Genomic DNA, 18,584 nt, shown 5'->3' on the forward strand with positions numbered 1-18,584 from the left:
TGTGACTTTTTTGCAACGAAAATGCGGGGATTATGAAATAATGCAAGCACCGCATGTTTTGCGTGGAAATCAGCAATTTATGTGGGGAAAATGCGGCATATTTGGAAAAAATGCGGCCCCCACATGAATATGTGGACTTCGGCTGATTATGCATTGAATTATGCGATTGCACAATCGCATTTTTCTGGAGGGACTGGTCATGGAGACGGTTCATAATTTGGCCATAAAACGTCTCTTGCCATTCCTTAAAGGAGAATTCTAGTCTATTTCAACTACGTAGCTCGGTTTGTAAATTTGGAGTGCTGTCAGTAGCGAGGAAAAAAGAAAACAATGGGTGCTGCCAACACCGTGTTATCCTCCTGCTAGCGGTAGCACCCAGGAGACTGAGGGACCATCCACACGGAAACGTTTTTTGTGCAAACACACGTTTTGCATCGTTTGGGCCGTCCGTCCAAACGAATCCTGTAAACGCACTGCCTGAAAACGCACTATTTTGAAACCTGGTCCCAGGGTGAAAAAATTCGAAAACTGCTCTCGTTTGGCTTCGGTTGGACGGTGAAACTGCATACCTGTATCAGTGATGTCATCGCCCCACCCCTCGACCTCTTTTACACCCTCTCTTACCCACGGCCGCTGACACACACAACTGCGGTGAAGCTAAGCAAGCATATCCCATCTCCATGGTCAAACCAGTTCACTTCATCTAAATACTTTGTCTCTCCTCCCTGACACTTCCCTCTGCTACACAAGATATATTGCTAACGTTATGTAGCCAACGTTAAACATTGCTGAAGTAGCTGACTGCTCCAGCAGCGACGTAACTTTAACGTTAGCTGCTATGGCTATCGGTTTATAAAGTGGACGTAGACAACTTATCAACTAGCTAGCTAATCTGTCTGCTTATCAACTCCTTGAACGGATTATAGTAACTTTTACCACGGCTTATTGTAGAAAGGCTACTGCAAGAAAAACGTATAGTTTATCAAAAAGACATTGGATCATTGATGTTTGTTTGACTGCCGATGCTAGCGCGCTGCAATCATGTCCGATGGCAGACAGAATTGGAAAATAAAAAGCAATCCAACAGCACAGTATACAATGTAAACAAAGACGTTTTCTTGCGGCGGCCTTCATAAAATGAGCAGTGGTGAAAGTTATTATAGTCCATGGATGTATTAAGAGAACGTTAGTCTAGCTAGTCATGTTATGATGGGAAGTGGAAGCAAGGGGGTAAGCTTCGCTTAAGAACTCGAACCTCTTATGGCGTCATTTTGATGCTACAAAGCGATCACCTCCCATTAGCATTCCATTGACTAGCATTCATTTTGAAGTCACTTGACACGACAATGTATAAAAGGCTCCATTACCTTCTACCTCACGTTATGGCTCTGTAGCAGACGTTTTTGTAAAAATAGGATAACGATTGTGTCACATAGTAGAGGAATTACCGTATAGCACAGGAGAAGCTCGCAGGCAGTTTGGACTTACATGAGCTGTTTAGGTTTAATTACTAATGTTAACTAGCATTTTAGTTAGCAGTAATTAGCCTGTGCCCATGTTATCGCCTTACATATACCTACACTCTCCGTCTCTGTAAGATTGGGAATGATTGAGATTTCTCTTGGCACAGCTACCAGAACACTTACAACTTTCAGACACGTTGCTCACGTCACATTTACGTTGTCTCTCTCAGTTGGAGGCTGCGCAGTAAAGCTAGCAATCACCGGAAAAGTGCTTCTAATAGCCTTCACTGGTCTCCGTCCAGAGCAACGGGATCTGTTGGTCCATTCTTATATACTGTCTATGAGTGGAAGTTAACATCTCTTCTTCTCCGTTTTTTGGTGAATTTCTGTAGCAGAAACAGGAATAGGCCTGGAATAGGAAGTAGCGTATTAAGTCATTTACAAATGGATTCGTTTGGAAGCAACTGTTCTTGAAACGAATCCAGGGAAGACGGGTAAAAAAAAGATTGTTTTGGTACGTGTGGACGGGGCCTGAAACATGGCAAATTTTAAACGTGCTTTCAGCCTCTTAACATGTCAAATGTCATTACAAGTGCCTACCCATGTGAAGTGATTCCTTCCGAGTGAACGCAGTGAATCTGACTGCAGTAGATGTGAAAGAAATGCATGAAAGTTGTGCTAATTCATACCTCTGTTTAGTTCTGGTGTTGAGATGGCAGTAAGACAGTGCTTAGGGACAGTCTACAAACTAAAACACCGAAAAGAGATACAACAAAAATATTTATTAATTTAATGATTAAATAAGGTAGTGTCTCCAAACTTACCTCAATTGTAACTTGTCTCCTGCTAGTTGTACTACAGCACTTACTTTAAAAAAAAATAAGCATAGACCTATTTTGTAACTCTTTTCGACGTTGTAGTTTGTAGACGGCCCCAAAGCACTGTCTTGCAGTATCAACACCGGAACTAAACAGAGTTGAATTAGCACGACTTTCATGCATTTCTTTTACATCTACTGCAGTCAGATGCACTGTGTTCACTCGGAAGGAATCCCTTCACATGGCTAGGCACTTTTTAATGACGTTTCGGACATGTTAAGAGGCTGAAAGCACAATTTAACTAAACATACTTGCTGTTTGGGAGTTCCAGTTGAACTCATTATGATGCCATATTATAGCTATATGTGGTGATGCCAGGCATTGGATACAGTGGGCTGTGGGTCCAAAAGACTGACTTTTGCTCTAGATTACATTTATGCTCTCCTTCCCCCCTCCCCCTCCCCACAACCCCTCCACTCTACACCAAAACAGTGACAGAAAGCAAAAACAGTGACATGAATGTGTCCTTAACCCAAGTGTTATCCTTATCCTGAAATAGGCCTATATTTTATAAAGGAGTACATGAGATTAATTGTTTTGTTTTTTTGTTTAATCGTGGAATTCACTGATATTGGTATCGACTTCTAAATGTCTGGTATTGTGACATCCCTAGTCAGTATGTGTTTGTGTATACTATTAGAAATAGATACAGTCACAATCAAAAGGTAGGACCTTTTTAGACACGGTTAGAATTTTGAAGTTTGCAGAATATGCCTGCAGGACTGGATAGAATCATTTGCTTTTGTACATATTTTGAGCTGTAGTTTTTTACTAACTCAATGAACCTTTCTTTCTTTGCCAGGAATCTCAGTTTACTGTCAAAGTGGAGTCCCCGTCCTCAGTAGGACCTTCACTACACTTGGGTGATGAGCAGGATGCCTCTCCTTCCAAACTATCCAAGGAGGAGCTGATCCAGAGTATGGACCGTGTAGACCGAGAGATTGCTAAAGTGGAGCAGCAGATCTTCAAGCTGAAGAAAAAGCAGGTTGGTTACAGAGTAAAACTTTTTGTCTCCGACCATGCATCAAATGCAATGGATGTTGTGTTTCGAAAACTTGACGCAAGTAATGATTTCACTTGCCATTTTGATCAAGCAAGCAATCACCCATGAGAGACTGAAGTGACGAGTTGAAGTGACATGTTAAACCTCAAATGGCTTGTTGCTTTTATAAAATGATTTGTAATTATAAACCACCAAGTGAAAGTTGTAAATGTCTTGTAGTCCATTTATAGTTGGTATAATAATTACATTTTGAAAGAACAGTATTGACAGTGGCTGGGATTTTACTTACACTGCCATTGTGTTCAGGACAGGTGAGATGGATTAGAAATGTGTGTGTATGTGTGTATATGTGTATGTGTGTATATGTGTATGTGTGTATGTGTATATGTATATATATATATGTATGTGTGTGTGTGTGTGTATATATATATATATATATATATATATATATATATATATATATATATATATATATATATATATATATATATATATATATATAATTTTTATTTATTTATTTATTTATTTATTTGTGTAGCTTTCTTTGATAGGTTTGGACCTTGAAATGTTGTGCTCTTTGGTGTTAATGTTAACCGGCTCCACTCAGTGTTGATGAGGATGTACCTACTAAGCCCTGAAGGCTAGCTCATCTTCTCAGTTAGGAGTTTTAATCAGAACTAGGGATGTAACGATGCAGCAGAAAAAACGATTCAAATGTGTAAAGATTACAACTGGTTGAGATAAAAAATGACTGAATGAAAATGAATCACGATGCAATTTTTAAACAGCCCAGGGCGTGACGCTAGCTAACATTACACAGCAGGTAACGTTAGCCTGCCGTTAGGTAGTACTGCTAGCTGGCTTAAACACGGTTAAAATTCTGACCGCTAAACGTTGTAAAGTGTGACTGTATTTCACTGGAAAGGATTCCAGCACCGGGACGTACAACAGTCTGCAGCTAAAGACACAGAAGAGACTAGCTGGACTTTGAGACAGCATGGACGCTACCGCTGTAAAGAGACGGGACTTGTGTTGCATTCAAGTACGGCTCCGTAAGCTTGTGTTGCGTTCATTGTTGCTGTAAAATACCCTTCTGCCATCTAGTGTTTCTTATAAAAGTTATAAGTTATTGTTTTTACATTTTAAATAAATCATTCACATTTAACCATATGGCCTTAGCAATAAACAAGCCTTTCTTTAATCTTTTAATTTATTTAAATTTTTGCGATTTTTAGATCAAATACTATTTCAGTTGCACTTTTGATAATAGGACACATCTGCTGTTTTGCACAGGTTATATAAATAAAGGAATATTTTCAGTCATTTCATTCTGTTAAAAAAATAAATTGTGAATCGCATCGAATCGTCAGTTGAGTGTTTCGTTACATCCCTAATCAGAACACAGCTCTATGTTGCACTTTGTCTGCATCAGAAGTGTTTGAAAGCAATTAATCTGTAGCTCTAGAAAGTTAGTAGGTGCTGAACTAAATTTCTAGAGCTACAGGTCTTTTTTCATCAGACAATGTTCCTGTGTGAATTGGCTTTCTTTTCTTTCTTTTTTTAAGTTTGTGGCCGTTTTTTTCCTGCTATCTTTTTTTTGGTATTCCTTCTCATTAGATACAAATGTAAGATGAGCTTTGCTTGGAGAGAGTATATATCAGTCTGCATTTTCCCAAGATTTTTCAGGGATTTATTTGTTTATTTAAGGTATTTCAGGAACTCCTAGTCTTGTCTCTGTAACCTGGTAGTTTACATAACATTTAACTGTAAACATTGACCTACCAAACACTCACCAGTTCAAACCTTCAGTTCTGTTTAAAAAAAAAAAACGTGAACAAGCCTATGGAGAGTAATCTGATGATGCCTGCATGTGCCTTAGATATCAGAAGCTGGGATCAGATCAACACAGTGTACATGCATCTGTGTTTTCCACCATTTTTTCCCATATTAAAACGAGTACAGATAAAAACCATAGAAAATGTTTAATTGTTTCGTATATAGAAGAAAGGAGGCTCCCCTTTTTTAGGGTTAGTATTTTGTTTTGTCTGTGTGCTTTTGGTCAAAATGTTTTGTGTTGTTTCTTAGCAACAATTGGAGGAGGAAGCAGCAAAGCCAGTGGAGCCAGAAAAGCCAGTGACCCCTCCCCCAGTGGAGCACAAGCATCGCAGCATAGTCCAGATCATCTACGATGAGAACAGGGTTAGTCATCTGCTGAAAACACCAACACACAGCGACAATAAGCAATAGTTCTCCTTGGTCATTTTGTTTGTCTTCTAAACAATTGCTTATCTATCATCTCTGTGCATCCTCAAAGCTGGAAGAAGCTACTTTTTTCCCCCCACCAGCCAGAGTTAACCAGCAAAAATTTGCGCTAAGCTGACAACACACAATCCCGCTATGTCCTCACAGCAGGAGATAACCATGGCGACAATGACCAACCAGTTACAGTCTCCACCCTCAAGCCAAGCCATTTTGCGCGAAACTAATGGCTCAACATGTGTTCAGCTCTCAGTGCTTGTAACTGAATTATTGTGGTTTGGAGTTTGGTTTCACTATTATGCCACCTTCATACTATTTCAACACTGCTCAGATATACAGTAGCCGAAAATGAAATTACTGCTGATGCAAACTGAACATTTCCTTACATCTGCTGACAAACCAGCGGGATGCTTTTATTGTGGAGCAGCTACAGGAAATGCAAGAGTTAACAGAATGTCTGTCTCATGTAGTGCTATTCTTCATTAAAAAGTGGTGTACATGACATGATATGGATTGAATGTTCCTGGATGCCCATCCATGTCGAAATAGAGCATTTGGCATAGAGAGGTTTTCATTTTCAGAAATAATATTCAATTTGTTGGAATGTATCATGGTTTGTGCATTATTGATGTTTTGCAGTAGTGTAAAGTAGCCATTTTTTTCCTAATTTCTTTTTGTTTAGCTTTTCAAAATTAAGAATACATTAAACTGAAAGTGGAGCACAGAGGAAGGCCTCATTATCTGTATTTCAGCTGAACAATAGAGGAGTGTGTGTGTGTGTGTGGGTGGGTGTGTGGAGGTCACTATAGTTCATGTCTTTCAGACAATGTTGTGCTAGGAGAGCGCTGAGACACGCTTTCCTTCTCAGTCAGCCATTAACTCTTAGGCTGCAAAGCTGCTCCAGCACCGTGCACAGCATTTAGTCTGGCAGCCGTGGTTTTTGTTTCAATCTGTAGATGTGGGTTTATGAAAAGGGGAAAGGGAGTTATTCAGAATCGTTCTGATGATCTTGAATAAGCTCACAAGGAGCAGCACAAATATGTGCTTCTCTTTTCAGGCAGGTGCGGCTGCTCACTTGGAAATGTATCAATTGCAGAAGCTCATACTTCAAGAACAAATTAATCTAAAAATAATCAAGCAAACCACCATTTTTCTCTACTCAGGTCTTAAGGTTATTATCTAAGTTTATTTTGAGTTAACGCTTTTCCTGAATCCTTGCCCTTTTATTTATATGTTACAGATCACACCCTTGATCAGTAACTTAATTGGAAAATATGGATTGCTGTAAAAAATGGTAAAATGTTTTAACAAATGCGTGGACACGTTCAGCAATTTAATTGAAGCTTCCGTTTTTGCTGTAGCCTCAAAAACTGTCTCATAAATATTGTATTTCTCGTGAGTATAACCCACATATAATGTTGATCGTCAGATGGAAATTTTTCCCAGGTGAATTGTTTTGTTTTTGAATATGCTCAAATTTCAGTTTCTCTTTACTTTTTGTAAACCTTGTAATTATTAAGATATGATCCCTTGTTCTCTTTCTAGAAAAAAGCTGAAGAGGCCCATAAAATACTGGAAGGTCTTGGTCCTAAGGTTGAGCTGGTATGTTCTTTAGTGGTTAATAATATTTGTTGTCGTTGCAAGAGCTTTAAGGAAGAGGTCATGCTTAGATCAGTAGCAAGTTAGATATTACTGCTTGCCTAATAGCTAATGATTAATCAACTGCCTGCCCCATGTCTGCTTTTCCCTTCTTAGCCGCTCTACAATCAGCCATCAGACACAAAGGTGTACCATGACAACATCAAGACGTGAGTATCTGCATTCCTTCCATAGATTAATTTCACGAACATCTGTCGGCCTTAAAAAGTGCAAGAACATTGCAGCAGACATGATGCTTAACACACTGACAGGACAGGGCCCATCTCAGCTGACAAAAGCGTTGGATGTAATGTGACCTCAACAAGATAAACCCAGCTGACAATTCTGTCTAATTTGACTGTTGAGTCACTTGTTTGAGTTGCCCTACTGACAGCAAGGAGAGTGATCGAGAAAGGAAGTGAAAGAACATATGTGTCTGCATTAGGTGTGTTTAAAGTAGGGTTGTGTTTGGGGTTGAAGGCCAGGCCGTCTAGGATAAAAACCCTTATCAGTGTGTACCATGAGAGTAGCCCATCTGGCTCTGTGTGAATCTGCTCTACAGGCCACAGTCTCAGGGTCAGCTCTTTCACTATTCTCTCCCCAGAGCCACCATCATGCGTCAACAGAAGAGTTCCCGGTATTTTGTAGCTGCAACAGTGAAAATAAACAATGATTTGCAATGTTTTTTTGGTGGTGGTGTTGGAAAATAAGTCAAGCTCTATCCCTCCCAAAGAATTTTCTAATTTACAAAGGTACACTTGTACTAGCTGAATGGACTACTTATCTCTTGCCTTTGTACTGGCTGGATCTTTTTTGCTGGAATAATAGGTTTCTTTTAGGGCATTACTTTTTATGTGTTAATGCAACTTTCTACGCTTTCTGGTAAATATCACAATCATTTTGCTAATGAACATAGTCATATCGTCATTTCACTGATTAAGTGTTGTTCTCTTTTAGCAACCAAGTCATGAGGAAGAAGCTAATTTTGTTTTTCAAGAGGAGGAACCACGCTCGAAAACAAAGGGTAAGTGTCCCTTCTGTTGGGAAAGCATTGTGGAAGCTCCAGGTATTTCTTTCAGTGCTCTTGACACAACATTAGAGGTGCCACCTATTCCCCCTGTCAGTGTACAGTCACATCATACCTGACTGTTTGCACTCAGCTCACCTCAGCTGACAAGGGGAAATATATTATTGGGATTGTTAAAGCTTTTGATAAGTGATACAGTATCTTACCTGGTTACTTAAAGCTATGGAATATTGACACTCTGGGTACTTAACAGAAATTCAACAAACTGCAGTTTTTCTTTGCATTTTTGTGTGAGTCTCACACACTTTTGCTTTCAATCTTCTTGTCATTTTGAAACTCTGTTCAGAAAACAAGTCTGTAGTTGTTTGAATGTCCAAACAAGATACCGGACCTTTTAGTGCAGATTTTATATAATTCCTAAAATAAGAAACCTACTAAGTGTCTGTGTAGTGAGACCTATAGAAATTGTGCGCTGCAGTTAAAACGGTAAACTAGTCTTAAGAGTTTACTTCCATCCTCTGTGAGGCTGCACTTGAGCTAAAAAATTATGTCGTCAGCATGCCAACATGCTCACAGCGGCAATGGTGATGTTTAGCAATTATAGTGTTTATATGTTTCAGAATGTTTTTGCACATTAGCATGCTCACATTTAACTTTGCTAATTAGCACTAAAAGCAAATGAATGTCATTAGTTTTGCAGGCATTTGGAAAGTAATGGACAAATTCAAATTTCGACCTTATCCGACAGGATTACCAATGATATTACAATTCATCCAGGGGCGACTCAAACAACCAACCAAAGTCAGTAGGCTTCTCTCTGGCAACCATGAATGTCTACAAATATTTCAGTCTCAACCAAAGTGGTGGAACGACTGACCGACATTGCCATCAGAAATAATTCATTGATGTATTTACAGTACAGGAAATGCCTTGGTTTCCCCTCTTTGTTGAAAAGTATTGTATGGGCCAAGAACTGCTTTTATATGCAGTATAATAATAAATATTCACATCACATCGAAGAACAGATCTGAGAAATAAGCCGGCCAAATGGACTGTCTGTCTCTGTCTTTCTTGTCAGCGATTTAAATTTCATTTCAAGTTCTGAATCACCCCATGTTGAAACACAAGCTCTTTTTTTGTAAAGCAATGGCTCAGTGAGTCCCACCTTTCTCTGCCTGTTCTCTGTCAGGGTCAGACAGACCTTTTGGACTCTGAACAATGGCAGAGTGCACATGGCTTAATGCCAAGAGGAAGGTGAATTGTTTGTCCCTTGCTGCAGAGAGTGGAAACGAGGCTGCATTGTCCTCCCACTACAGGAATCTTACCAAATCTTCACTAAATATTTTAACTCTTATATTTCCTTTTTAGATTTAAGTTTTTGGATATAGTAAACGTGTAAATTTAGCAGTAAAAAACATTGTTTTTGCCTTCTCTCCTTCAGAATTTACCAGATCAATTGTAAATAAATCTACATGTACAGTACGTGTGTGTGCTGATTGAAAAGTAAGCTTCTGTAACAAAATTGCAATGGGCTTTTGAAAACTATTTCTAAACAGAATAGCTGCTTCAGAACAAGCTGTGTCCAGGTCAGGACACTGAATTAGGCAATATGAAAGACAGACACAAACCCAAAAACAACCACAGCCAGTTCCTGAACAGCATGTTCTCTCTCAACTCTTGTGCTTCCCACTAGTTGTGTTTTATATTTTAGTCATGTTGTCTTTAAAAGATAATTTCACTGACAGGTCTGTTTCAAAGATAAAACATGCACTATTTTGGCTCGAACTGTAGTGATTGATACCCACTCCTGATGTAGCATTGTCCATGCTGTGTACACAGGAACAGAAGATCTGCCAGCGCTACGACCAGCTGATGGAAGCGTGGGAAAAAAAGGTGGAGCGAATGGAGAACAACCCCAGACGCAAAGCCAAGGAGAGCAGAACACGGGAGTACTATGAAAGGCAGTTCCCTGAGATTCGCAAGCAGAGAGAGCAGCAGGAGCGCTTCCAGAGGTAACAGTCTTTACCGGCGACTGGTCAACATGGTGACATTACACAGTTGTTTTGGTACAGTCTATGTTTTGCTACATTGATAATGTTGACGAGACCTGTAGCCGCACCCAGACATTAATTGTCTCCTTCATTTTTAAGATGTCTGTTCAGCGATCGCCTAAATAGAGGACACTAGGTGTTGTGCTGTGGCCTACTTTTGGCAGATACACTGTCTGTCTGGGTGCCTCTGGGAAGGGTGGGAGACTGCCGTTGATGCTTTGTGCTTTCACTGAAATCTCCCAAGTAAAGAGTTTATATGTCAACACTGTTTATGCGGTGTGCTAGACCGTGATGGAGGAAGCAAGTAATAACTGGTCAGAGAGACTCTTTTATTCATTAATAATTGGTACAATGATTCTTTCAGTTAACAGAGCTTTGAAAGTTCCAAAAACGTCGCCTGTCGCTCCTATTAATTTGACTCTATCTTCGGTAGGAAAAAAACAACTTAAAAAGTCATGGATCCTTGGAAATTGTATTTCCTCTGATAAAGAATGAAACATAACTCCAATTATCTTTGCATAGAATACACATTTAATGTGGCATTTAAAATACTATTGTAACATTTGTAACACATTATGTCCCTGTTATCCGCAGGGTTGGACAAAGAGGAACGGGCCTTTCTGCAACAATAGCAAGAAGCGAGCATGAGATTTCTGAAATCATAGATGGTCTTTCTGAACAGGAGGTAGGTATTATCTGGAGTGCCTTTTAAAAAAATATATTACAGGGTAAATGTGAAAGCAAATACCTAGATGGCAACACCCTGAACATAAGGGTCACAGTTTGTGTTTTTTAAAATGGAGGAAGCCCAAGTAACGTTTCACTTAAATCATCTTGAAAACATTTAATCTACATAAGTCATAACGGCAGTGAGTGGATTTCCATAAGCAGGTGGTTTACTGAACAAGGGAGACTGTTCTTTGTTGGTGTAACTGTGACCACTTTCCCTGACCACAGAACAATGAAAAACAGATGAGACAACTGTCAGTCATCCCTCCCATGATGTACGACTCTGAGCAGAGGCGAGTGAAGTTTATCAACATGAACGGCCTGTTGGATGACCCAATGAAGGTGTACAAAGCCAGGCAGTTCATGAATGTTTGGACCGAACACGAAAAGGAGATCTTTAAGGAGAAGTAAGCTGTTTTTATTTTGTTTTCTGGGTCACAATTTGTCCTGTCTGAAGTGCAGATTTGGTTTATAGGACTTTAATGCCACCTTGGACTTGCACAGATATATTTCTGACTTTGGCACATGAATAACGACTGGCATTACCTTTCAGGTTTATCCAACACCCTAAGAACTTTGGCCTTATTGCCTCCTATCTGGAGAGAAAGGTAAACTACTGCTTGTATTTCACATATGCCCATTTTTGGAGTATATAGCAGTTTTTTGTGTGGTAAAGACCAACTCTCCCAAAGTCAGAAATGCAATACTCTATTAGGATTCAAGACCTTAAAGATCCATGTGATCACTTTTTCATGGTAAAAATTAGGGATCGACCAATATGGATTTTTTTAGTGCCGATACCAATATCAGACCTAGCCGATGACCGATACGGGCTGCCCATTTTCTTGAGCCGATATTTGGAGCTGATACTGCTTTTGCTCCCTCAATTTACATCATGAAAATGTCAACCCTGCCACACTGGATTTGTTTTCAGAATCTGCTCTGCCATTTCTTTAAAAATAATAAACAGTGTCACTTCTGCAGTCATCTTACATTCATATCACCCAAATTATGTGTGCAATGTGCATCATATGGATGGGTGCAGCGTCTCCAGCAACACAGAGCTGCCTGTGGACGCCTGTCTGTAATCGGTGAACGCAGCAGCCGCGTATCGGCCGATACACGTAAAAACGCAAATATCGGCGCGATATATCGGCCGGCCGATAAAATCGGTCTATCACTAGTAAAAATAAACCTTTCACGGTTGTTATTGAATCCTACAGGCTGGAGTGAGTTTTTTTTTTTGCATTGATTTTAAGACCCTTTAAAAACGGCCTTTTCTGGTCTATTGTGTACAAGACCGTGAAGTGTTTTTTCCTTTCTTTAAAATAAACCTGATTTAAACAATATTTAAAATCTCCATATACAGTAATCCTTTACCCATTGGTCGTATACATATCAACTCCCAATTTTACATCTTGATGGTGACAAACTTTGTCAGACCTAATTCAATTTTTTTTTTTTTTAAGTAAATGCTTCAATATGCTTCCTCCAGTTTCAGTACCATGTGTTCATAATAACATGGCCTTTCTTGTTTCAGTGTGTTGCTGACTGTGTCCTTTACTACTACTTGACCAAGAAGAACCACAACTACAAGACGCTGGTGAGGCGAAACTATGGAAGACGGAGAGGAAGGAACCAGGTAAGTTTGAGACTTTCAATAAATACTGTTTACAGTATACTGTTTACTGTTCCTTCTGTGGTTGACAAGATGCTGGCCATTTCCTCCATGTCTTAGAAGCATTAAAGATGAAGACATTTAAGTTTAATTCAAGTTTAACTCAAGAAGAGAAATAACTGTGTCTTTGTCTCCAATCTGACCAAACCTTTTAGAGAAACATGTATTTACAGGGAGTTTGCAATAGAAACAACTCTGTGGGTGTGTCTGTTTTCACATGCTGAATTGCAGCCTTGTGTTTGTCTGACTTTGGCCACACCTGTTTCATTTGCCACACCTGCTTCACATGTCCTCGTCAGACCGTGACAGCACATTTAGCGTATGACAGATACATGCCTACCGCATATATCACACATGCGCCACATCTCTCTGTGGCATTAAGTGCTAATGATTTGCCTGCTATCTTGCTGCCACTGTTAATGGAGCTGACAATGCCCACCTTTTCCTGAAACTTTAACGGGTCAGTCATGGAAAACTTGCAAAAGTCATGGAATTTCAAAATCAAATTTTTCAAGCCTGGAAAAGTAATGGAATAAGTAAAATTCCTTAAAAGTTTTGGGAAAAATAATTTAGTTGTGTGTGTAATGAAGTAATTGTTACAATATTAATCTCCGAGGATAACTTTCCTCGTAATGTAACATAGCGCTGAATTTATTGTCTGTAGCTGACGTACCGTCTGTGTTCCTGCGTTCCGTCTCTCCCTCCATGTATGCCAGCTAGCTGAAATTATGCATTAATAGAGTTTGGATCCGATATGTTTGAATAACGCCGGGCAAGTGTTTTTATTGTACACTCTCGAGAGCCATGAAATATTAAGTAATGTGTACACTACATACTTATGTTGCCGCATTGTTTTTCAGACTTGCATCCAGAAATGAGTTTATAATGAAATTAATAATACACTGATGGTACAATCTGTTCTATAGTCCCCCATGCTTAAAATCCAGTACCAGACTGATATAAGGGCTTGTAACTTTTTTTATTTTTTATTAAACAACAACATGTAGTTTGAAGTATTTGAAGTGAATATGAACATAACCTACTATTACAGATTTTAAAAGAAGGTTGCTGTTTATTTTCATACAGTGATTGACATTTGGAGTAAAGTGTACTATACAGTTCTGTTGGTGTTATATGTTCTGAATGGAAAGGTTTTGAAATGTACTTGAAAATGTGTGGGAACCCCGTTATAAGCAAGCAACTTTATTGTGACATGGCTACAGTTTGACTTGCTTGTTTGTCAAGATCTCCAAAAGATACACTACCGGTCAAAAGTTTGGGGTCACTTAGACATTTCCATTCCACTCCAGTACAGACAGAATACCAGCTGAGATCAGTTGCATTGTTTTTTTTAACCAGGGCAGCAGTTTTCAGATTACATTATGTGCTTACATAATTGCAAAAGGGTTCTCGACTGTTGTAGAAAGAAGTGGCTGATCTTTAATGCAATATCTACATTGCCCATTATCAGCAACCATTCATCCAATGTTCCAGAATCACATTCTGTTTACTAATCTGATATCATTTTAAAAGGCTAACTAAGAAAACATTGGAGAACCCTTTTGCAATTATGTAAGCACATAATGTAATCTGAAAACTGCTCCACTGGTTGAAAAAAACTGATCTCAGCTGCTATTCTGTCTCTAATGGAGTGGAATGGAAATTTCTAAATGACCCCAAACTTTGGACCGGTAGTGTACATCAGCATTATTTGTACAATATATATACTTCACAAAATATAGTAAAATGTATATTAATTAGAGCATTTAATTAAATAAATAGGAGTTTCCACGTTCTGGAAAACTGATGCTGTAGCTCCCAGTAAATTATCTTTTGGCAAAGTTTTCAAAATGATAAAAAGTTGAACCAAGTCTTCCAATGTACAGTTTGAGATGTCCTGTATAGATGATAAACTAGCAGCAAAGCTGATTATTTTCTCCATCTAGAAAATAATTGCACACTGAGGCTTTAAAGAAAGGGGACTCCAGTGGTTCTCTATGCTTGATACTGTGACAAATACATCTTTATGGAGCCACATGCAGCAGAGATAGCCATAGGATCAAGCTCATTTTCTCCATCAAGAAAGTAATTGTTAGTTACAGCTCTTTTACATGTTCAAATCCATTAAAACAAACACAATTATGATATACTGTTTTTAGTTCCTATAGACACACATTCTGCATATATTCCAAACGCAGAAGGTCCGGCCAGGGCAGGGGTAACATTCAGAGCATAGGGAAACATAGGGATTTATTTATATAGTAATAATATAATATTTGATGTAGAATTAGCTGGATTCATTTTAAGACATGGCCATCTGTTTGACCCTTTTTCTTTAAATCCTTTAGTGTGATATTACTGTCAAATCTGAAATGGGAATTCTGTAGATGCTTAAGTGACAGCTATGGAGATATGTTGTTATAAACAGATTGTTGTTTTGGGCTTTATATAAATGTTGGGGCTTCATATAATTGTTGCACCAAAATCCAGTACAAAAAGATGCACCATCTCACAACCCTCAATTACATGGCGGACATGAAATATTGATTTCACTCATTCTGATGGATTTTTTCTCCTTACTGGGCTTTTCCCTACTTCACTGATGCCACAGGCTTTGTACAGGACATTCTGTCTCTGTGTTGAGTACATCTGCTGTGTAGCACAGTGGATTGGTTGTAGACTGTCTGTACATGGGAGGCGGTGGAGATCGCGAGAGTTCATGATTACATCTTGAACACAAAGATGGTTCTTCAGACTTTACCAAGTGGCTGGCACAACTGGTGATTCACCTCGGTCATACTTAGCATTTTCATTTTTGCATCATTCATAGCATTGACCCACCAGCAGTTGATAGAGGACTTGTCGATTTTTGAGATGTAGAGTAATTATGGAAAGTAATTGAAAAAAATGTCTTTCTGTATTGGCAGCTTGTGAGATAGCTGACTGAAGAAAATTGCTATCTCTGTGCATTTGGAGTACACTGTCATTTCATATGGTGGAACATTTGAGCGTTTGTGCGTGCAGTGGTACAACATACAACCAGAGCCAGGATAACATTACACAAATTGACTTTGTTGTTGCACATACATTTCCTTTCTTGGAAGTTTATATCATCAAGTACTTGATCATGGTGGGATAATCAGAAACGGGATTGGTGGCCCAACACTTGTTTGACCATTCATATCAGATTTTATTATTAGAGGTTGTCGATGTTCACGCAAGATCCTGTTCAGCATCTGTAGCACACGGCTTAATATGGATGCCATAGTCATTGCTTCATAGTCATTAAATGTGGGGTTCTACACTATTGTTTTACACAAATTGTAGAATGCATTTAACACATGAAAACCTAATTTTCATTGTCACTTTAATTTAAAAGCGGGCGTAAGATGGTCTCTATCATCGTCTCGTTATTCAGGTCAGTTGCTTATAAATGGCTGCAGTGCTTTTTCAAAACCATCTTCTGGTTGTTGAGAATGTAGTGAACTGTGACTGTTTTTTTATATATTTTTTTTAACTCTGCCTTAAAGCACATCGGGATGTGAATTTCCAAGTTACTGGTGTGAATTAACAAACGCAGTTTTGAGTGTGTAGAGTGAGTCATTAGAGAGGGAAGGAAGAGGACAGAGTAAGCAAGACAAGAGCTCTGGAATGTAGGGCGAGTGAGTGAATAAAAAACCCTGAGCGAGACAGTCAGCGCTGGCACTTTATACGCTGAGTGTGTGCTGCCGTTTTTTTCGTTTTCCATTTCCTCTTTCTTCTGTTCCAGAGAGAGAGAGAGAGAGAGAGAGAGAGAGAGAGAGAGAGAGAGAGAGAGAGAGAGAGAGAGAGAGAGAGAGAGAGAGAGAGAGAGAGAGAGAGAGAGAGAGAGAGAGAGAGAGAGAGAGAGAGAGAGAGAGAGAGAGAGAGAGAGAGAGAGGCACCCCTCTCTGAAAGAGCTGAGTTGGTACAGCCCAGCCATATGACAGGCCCAAAAACTCACTGTGCTGCTGCGAGTGCCAATCAAAGAGGAGTGCTCGACAGGGATTACCTTGAGTGACCCTGCATAGATTAGTGCGTGCATGTGAGATGGACAATTCTTTGGGCGGCTTAAGCGGCCTGATGACACGCTTTCCCGGAATATGTGCGGCGGTGCCGTGGCCCGGCAGCCCTTCTAAGGAGCTCTGCTATGGTGGTGTTCTGCCCCTCTACTGCTACTGTTACCACTGCTATGGAAGTACTGGAGGGTAAACTCACTTTTACAACACGAGTTAGCTGTGGCTCACAGCAGACCAAAGGGGGTTTTATGACCAGCAAATGAGCTTGCAGGTATGTCACAAGCTTTGAAACCACACTTACTCAGTTTGTTTCCCCTGTTCCGCTTTTGTCGGTGTCGTGTTTTCTATTGCTCTGTTGCTTGAGCAGTTCGCTTCTCAGCCTACATATTTACTTGAGGTTTTTCCTAGGACACGTGCAGACATGGTTTTTAATTTGACAGTCAAGCCAGGACTATGCAATGTATTTATGTGTATTCATCCTATGGGGTAAGGACTTTTGAGAGGAGAATACTTGGGGATTGTTTTTCAATGTCATATTTTATAGTATGTGAGTGTATTAGGCGTTGGACACGCTGGCAGGTTTCTAACATTTTTTTGAGCAAATGTACTTTAACCTTGGAGGTATATGTCCCTATGTCAGCTACATTTTAATAACTGTACGTCTGATCTAAATATTTTGACTCAGCTAGTGAACATGAAAAAAGACAATAGTAAACTCGCAGTACTCAGCCTACACAGCCTACAACCCTCTCGGTCATCTTGCAGCTGCATCTATAAAAAAAAAAAAGTTTTCCACAGTTAAGAAACATTTGCAACAATTGTTTATTAATGCAGCTCTACAAGTGTTAATATACTGTTTATAGGCCAGTCTATTTCGAACGAGCTGCAGTTCAGTGTGGCATTTTATGATCTTCTGTAATTAATATTTAACGTTTTATTATTGTGTAATATTCATCTACTTTAGAGGTGCAGTCACTCAGTGATTATGTCAGGGTTTCCCCCAGTATATTGCAAGCCCGGTGGCCATCCGGGCCTTAATTTAAAGACGTTTTTTAAACTACAGGTACAGTGGGGCAGCTTGGTTAGAAACTTAGATGTAGTCATATTTTTTTATCTCCAATTAGCTTTTAGCACTGACTTAATGTAGGGCCCTATGGAATCTGTCTTATAGCTTTTTTTCTAAATTCTCAATTTTTCAATTCCTTCCATGATTCTGTTATTACATAAATTCTAGGGCCATCAGTCTGTGACTCCCTTTTTTGTAAAAACACATCGGGGTTGAAAGTTTTTCTGGGGGAAACCCCGCAGCCTATTTTATATATAACTTGATACTGTAACTTTCACATTTATTTCAGTGACTTGCCAAGGCTTCACTATGAAAACAAAAAGTATTTTCTTGTTGCAGTTTGTGGTTCACACAGCATAAAGTTTCAGTAATGTGGTAATAGTGTTGCAACACTTGTTCACCAGGATGCCCTTTTAATTATATTTTAGAGATGTGGCTGTTATAAGTTATCAGTCTTGTCAATTTTTACAAATTTATTTATTTATAAAGTAGACACATTGCTGAGCTCTAAAACAGACATATATCCAGAAGAATAAAACCTAACCAATAGATTGAAAAATAAATGTGCTTATCGTTTCATCAGCCATTTCAGGAGAACCAAATACAAATGTGAAACAACAAGTATGTACTAGGGAGGAGGCCAGGGCAGGAATAACAACTTCCATTACAATGCTGCAAAAGATCCAGTTTTACTGCACAGATCCCCTAAATTTGTTCTGATGTACAAAAAAAACCCTGCGCTACAGGCCAAATTT

The 18,584-nt window shown here is 39.2% G+C and overlaps 1 protein-coding gene across 5 annotated transcripts in view; it reads left to right on the plus strand.

The window, feature by feature from the left end:
* ncor1 (nuclear receptor corepressor 1) overlaps positions 1-18,584 on the plus strand; it is a 59,047-nt gene that overhangs the window by 8,661 nt on the left and 31,802 nt on the right. For 4 of the 5 annotated variants that reach the window (XM_039776727.1, XM_039776728.1, XM_039776729.1 and 1 more), the window contains exons 5-14: positions 3,144-3,326; positions 5,430-5,543; positions 7,149-7,205; positions 7,359-7,411; positions 8,199-8,265; positions 10,108-10,280; positions 10,914-11,004; positions 11,277-11,455; positions 11,602-11,656; positions 12,589-12,690. In XM_039776727.1, coding sequence (XP_039632661.1) covers positions 3,144-3,326; positions 5,430-5,543; positions 7,149-7,205; positions 7,359-7,411; positions 8,199-8,265; positions 10,108-10,280; positions 10,914-11,004; positions 11,277-11,455; positions 11,602-11,656; positions 12,589-12,690 — 1,074 coding nt within the window. Of the gene's footprint in view, positions 1-3,143; positions 3,327-5,429; positions 5,544-7,148; positions 7,206-7,358; positions 7,412-8,013; positions 8,124-8,198; positions 8,266-10,107; positions 10,281-10,913; positions 11,005-11,276; positions 11,456-11,601; positions 11,657-12,588; positions 12,691-18,584 lie in introns of those variants that run through there. The other variant, XM_039776731.1, reaches the window with a different exon arrangement.

Source organism: Perca fluviatilis, chromosome 16, assembly GCF_010015445.1.
Source record: "Perca fluviatilis chromosome 16, GENO_Pfluv_1.0, whole genome shotgun sequence".
NCBI classification, from domain to species: Eukaryota; Metazoa; Chordata; class Actinopteri; order Perciformes; family Percidae; genus Perca; species Perca fluviatilis.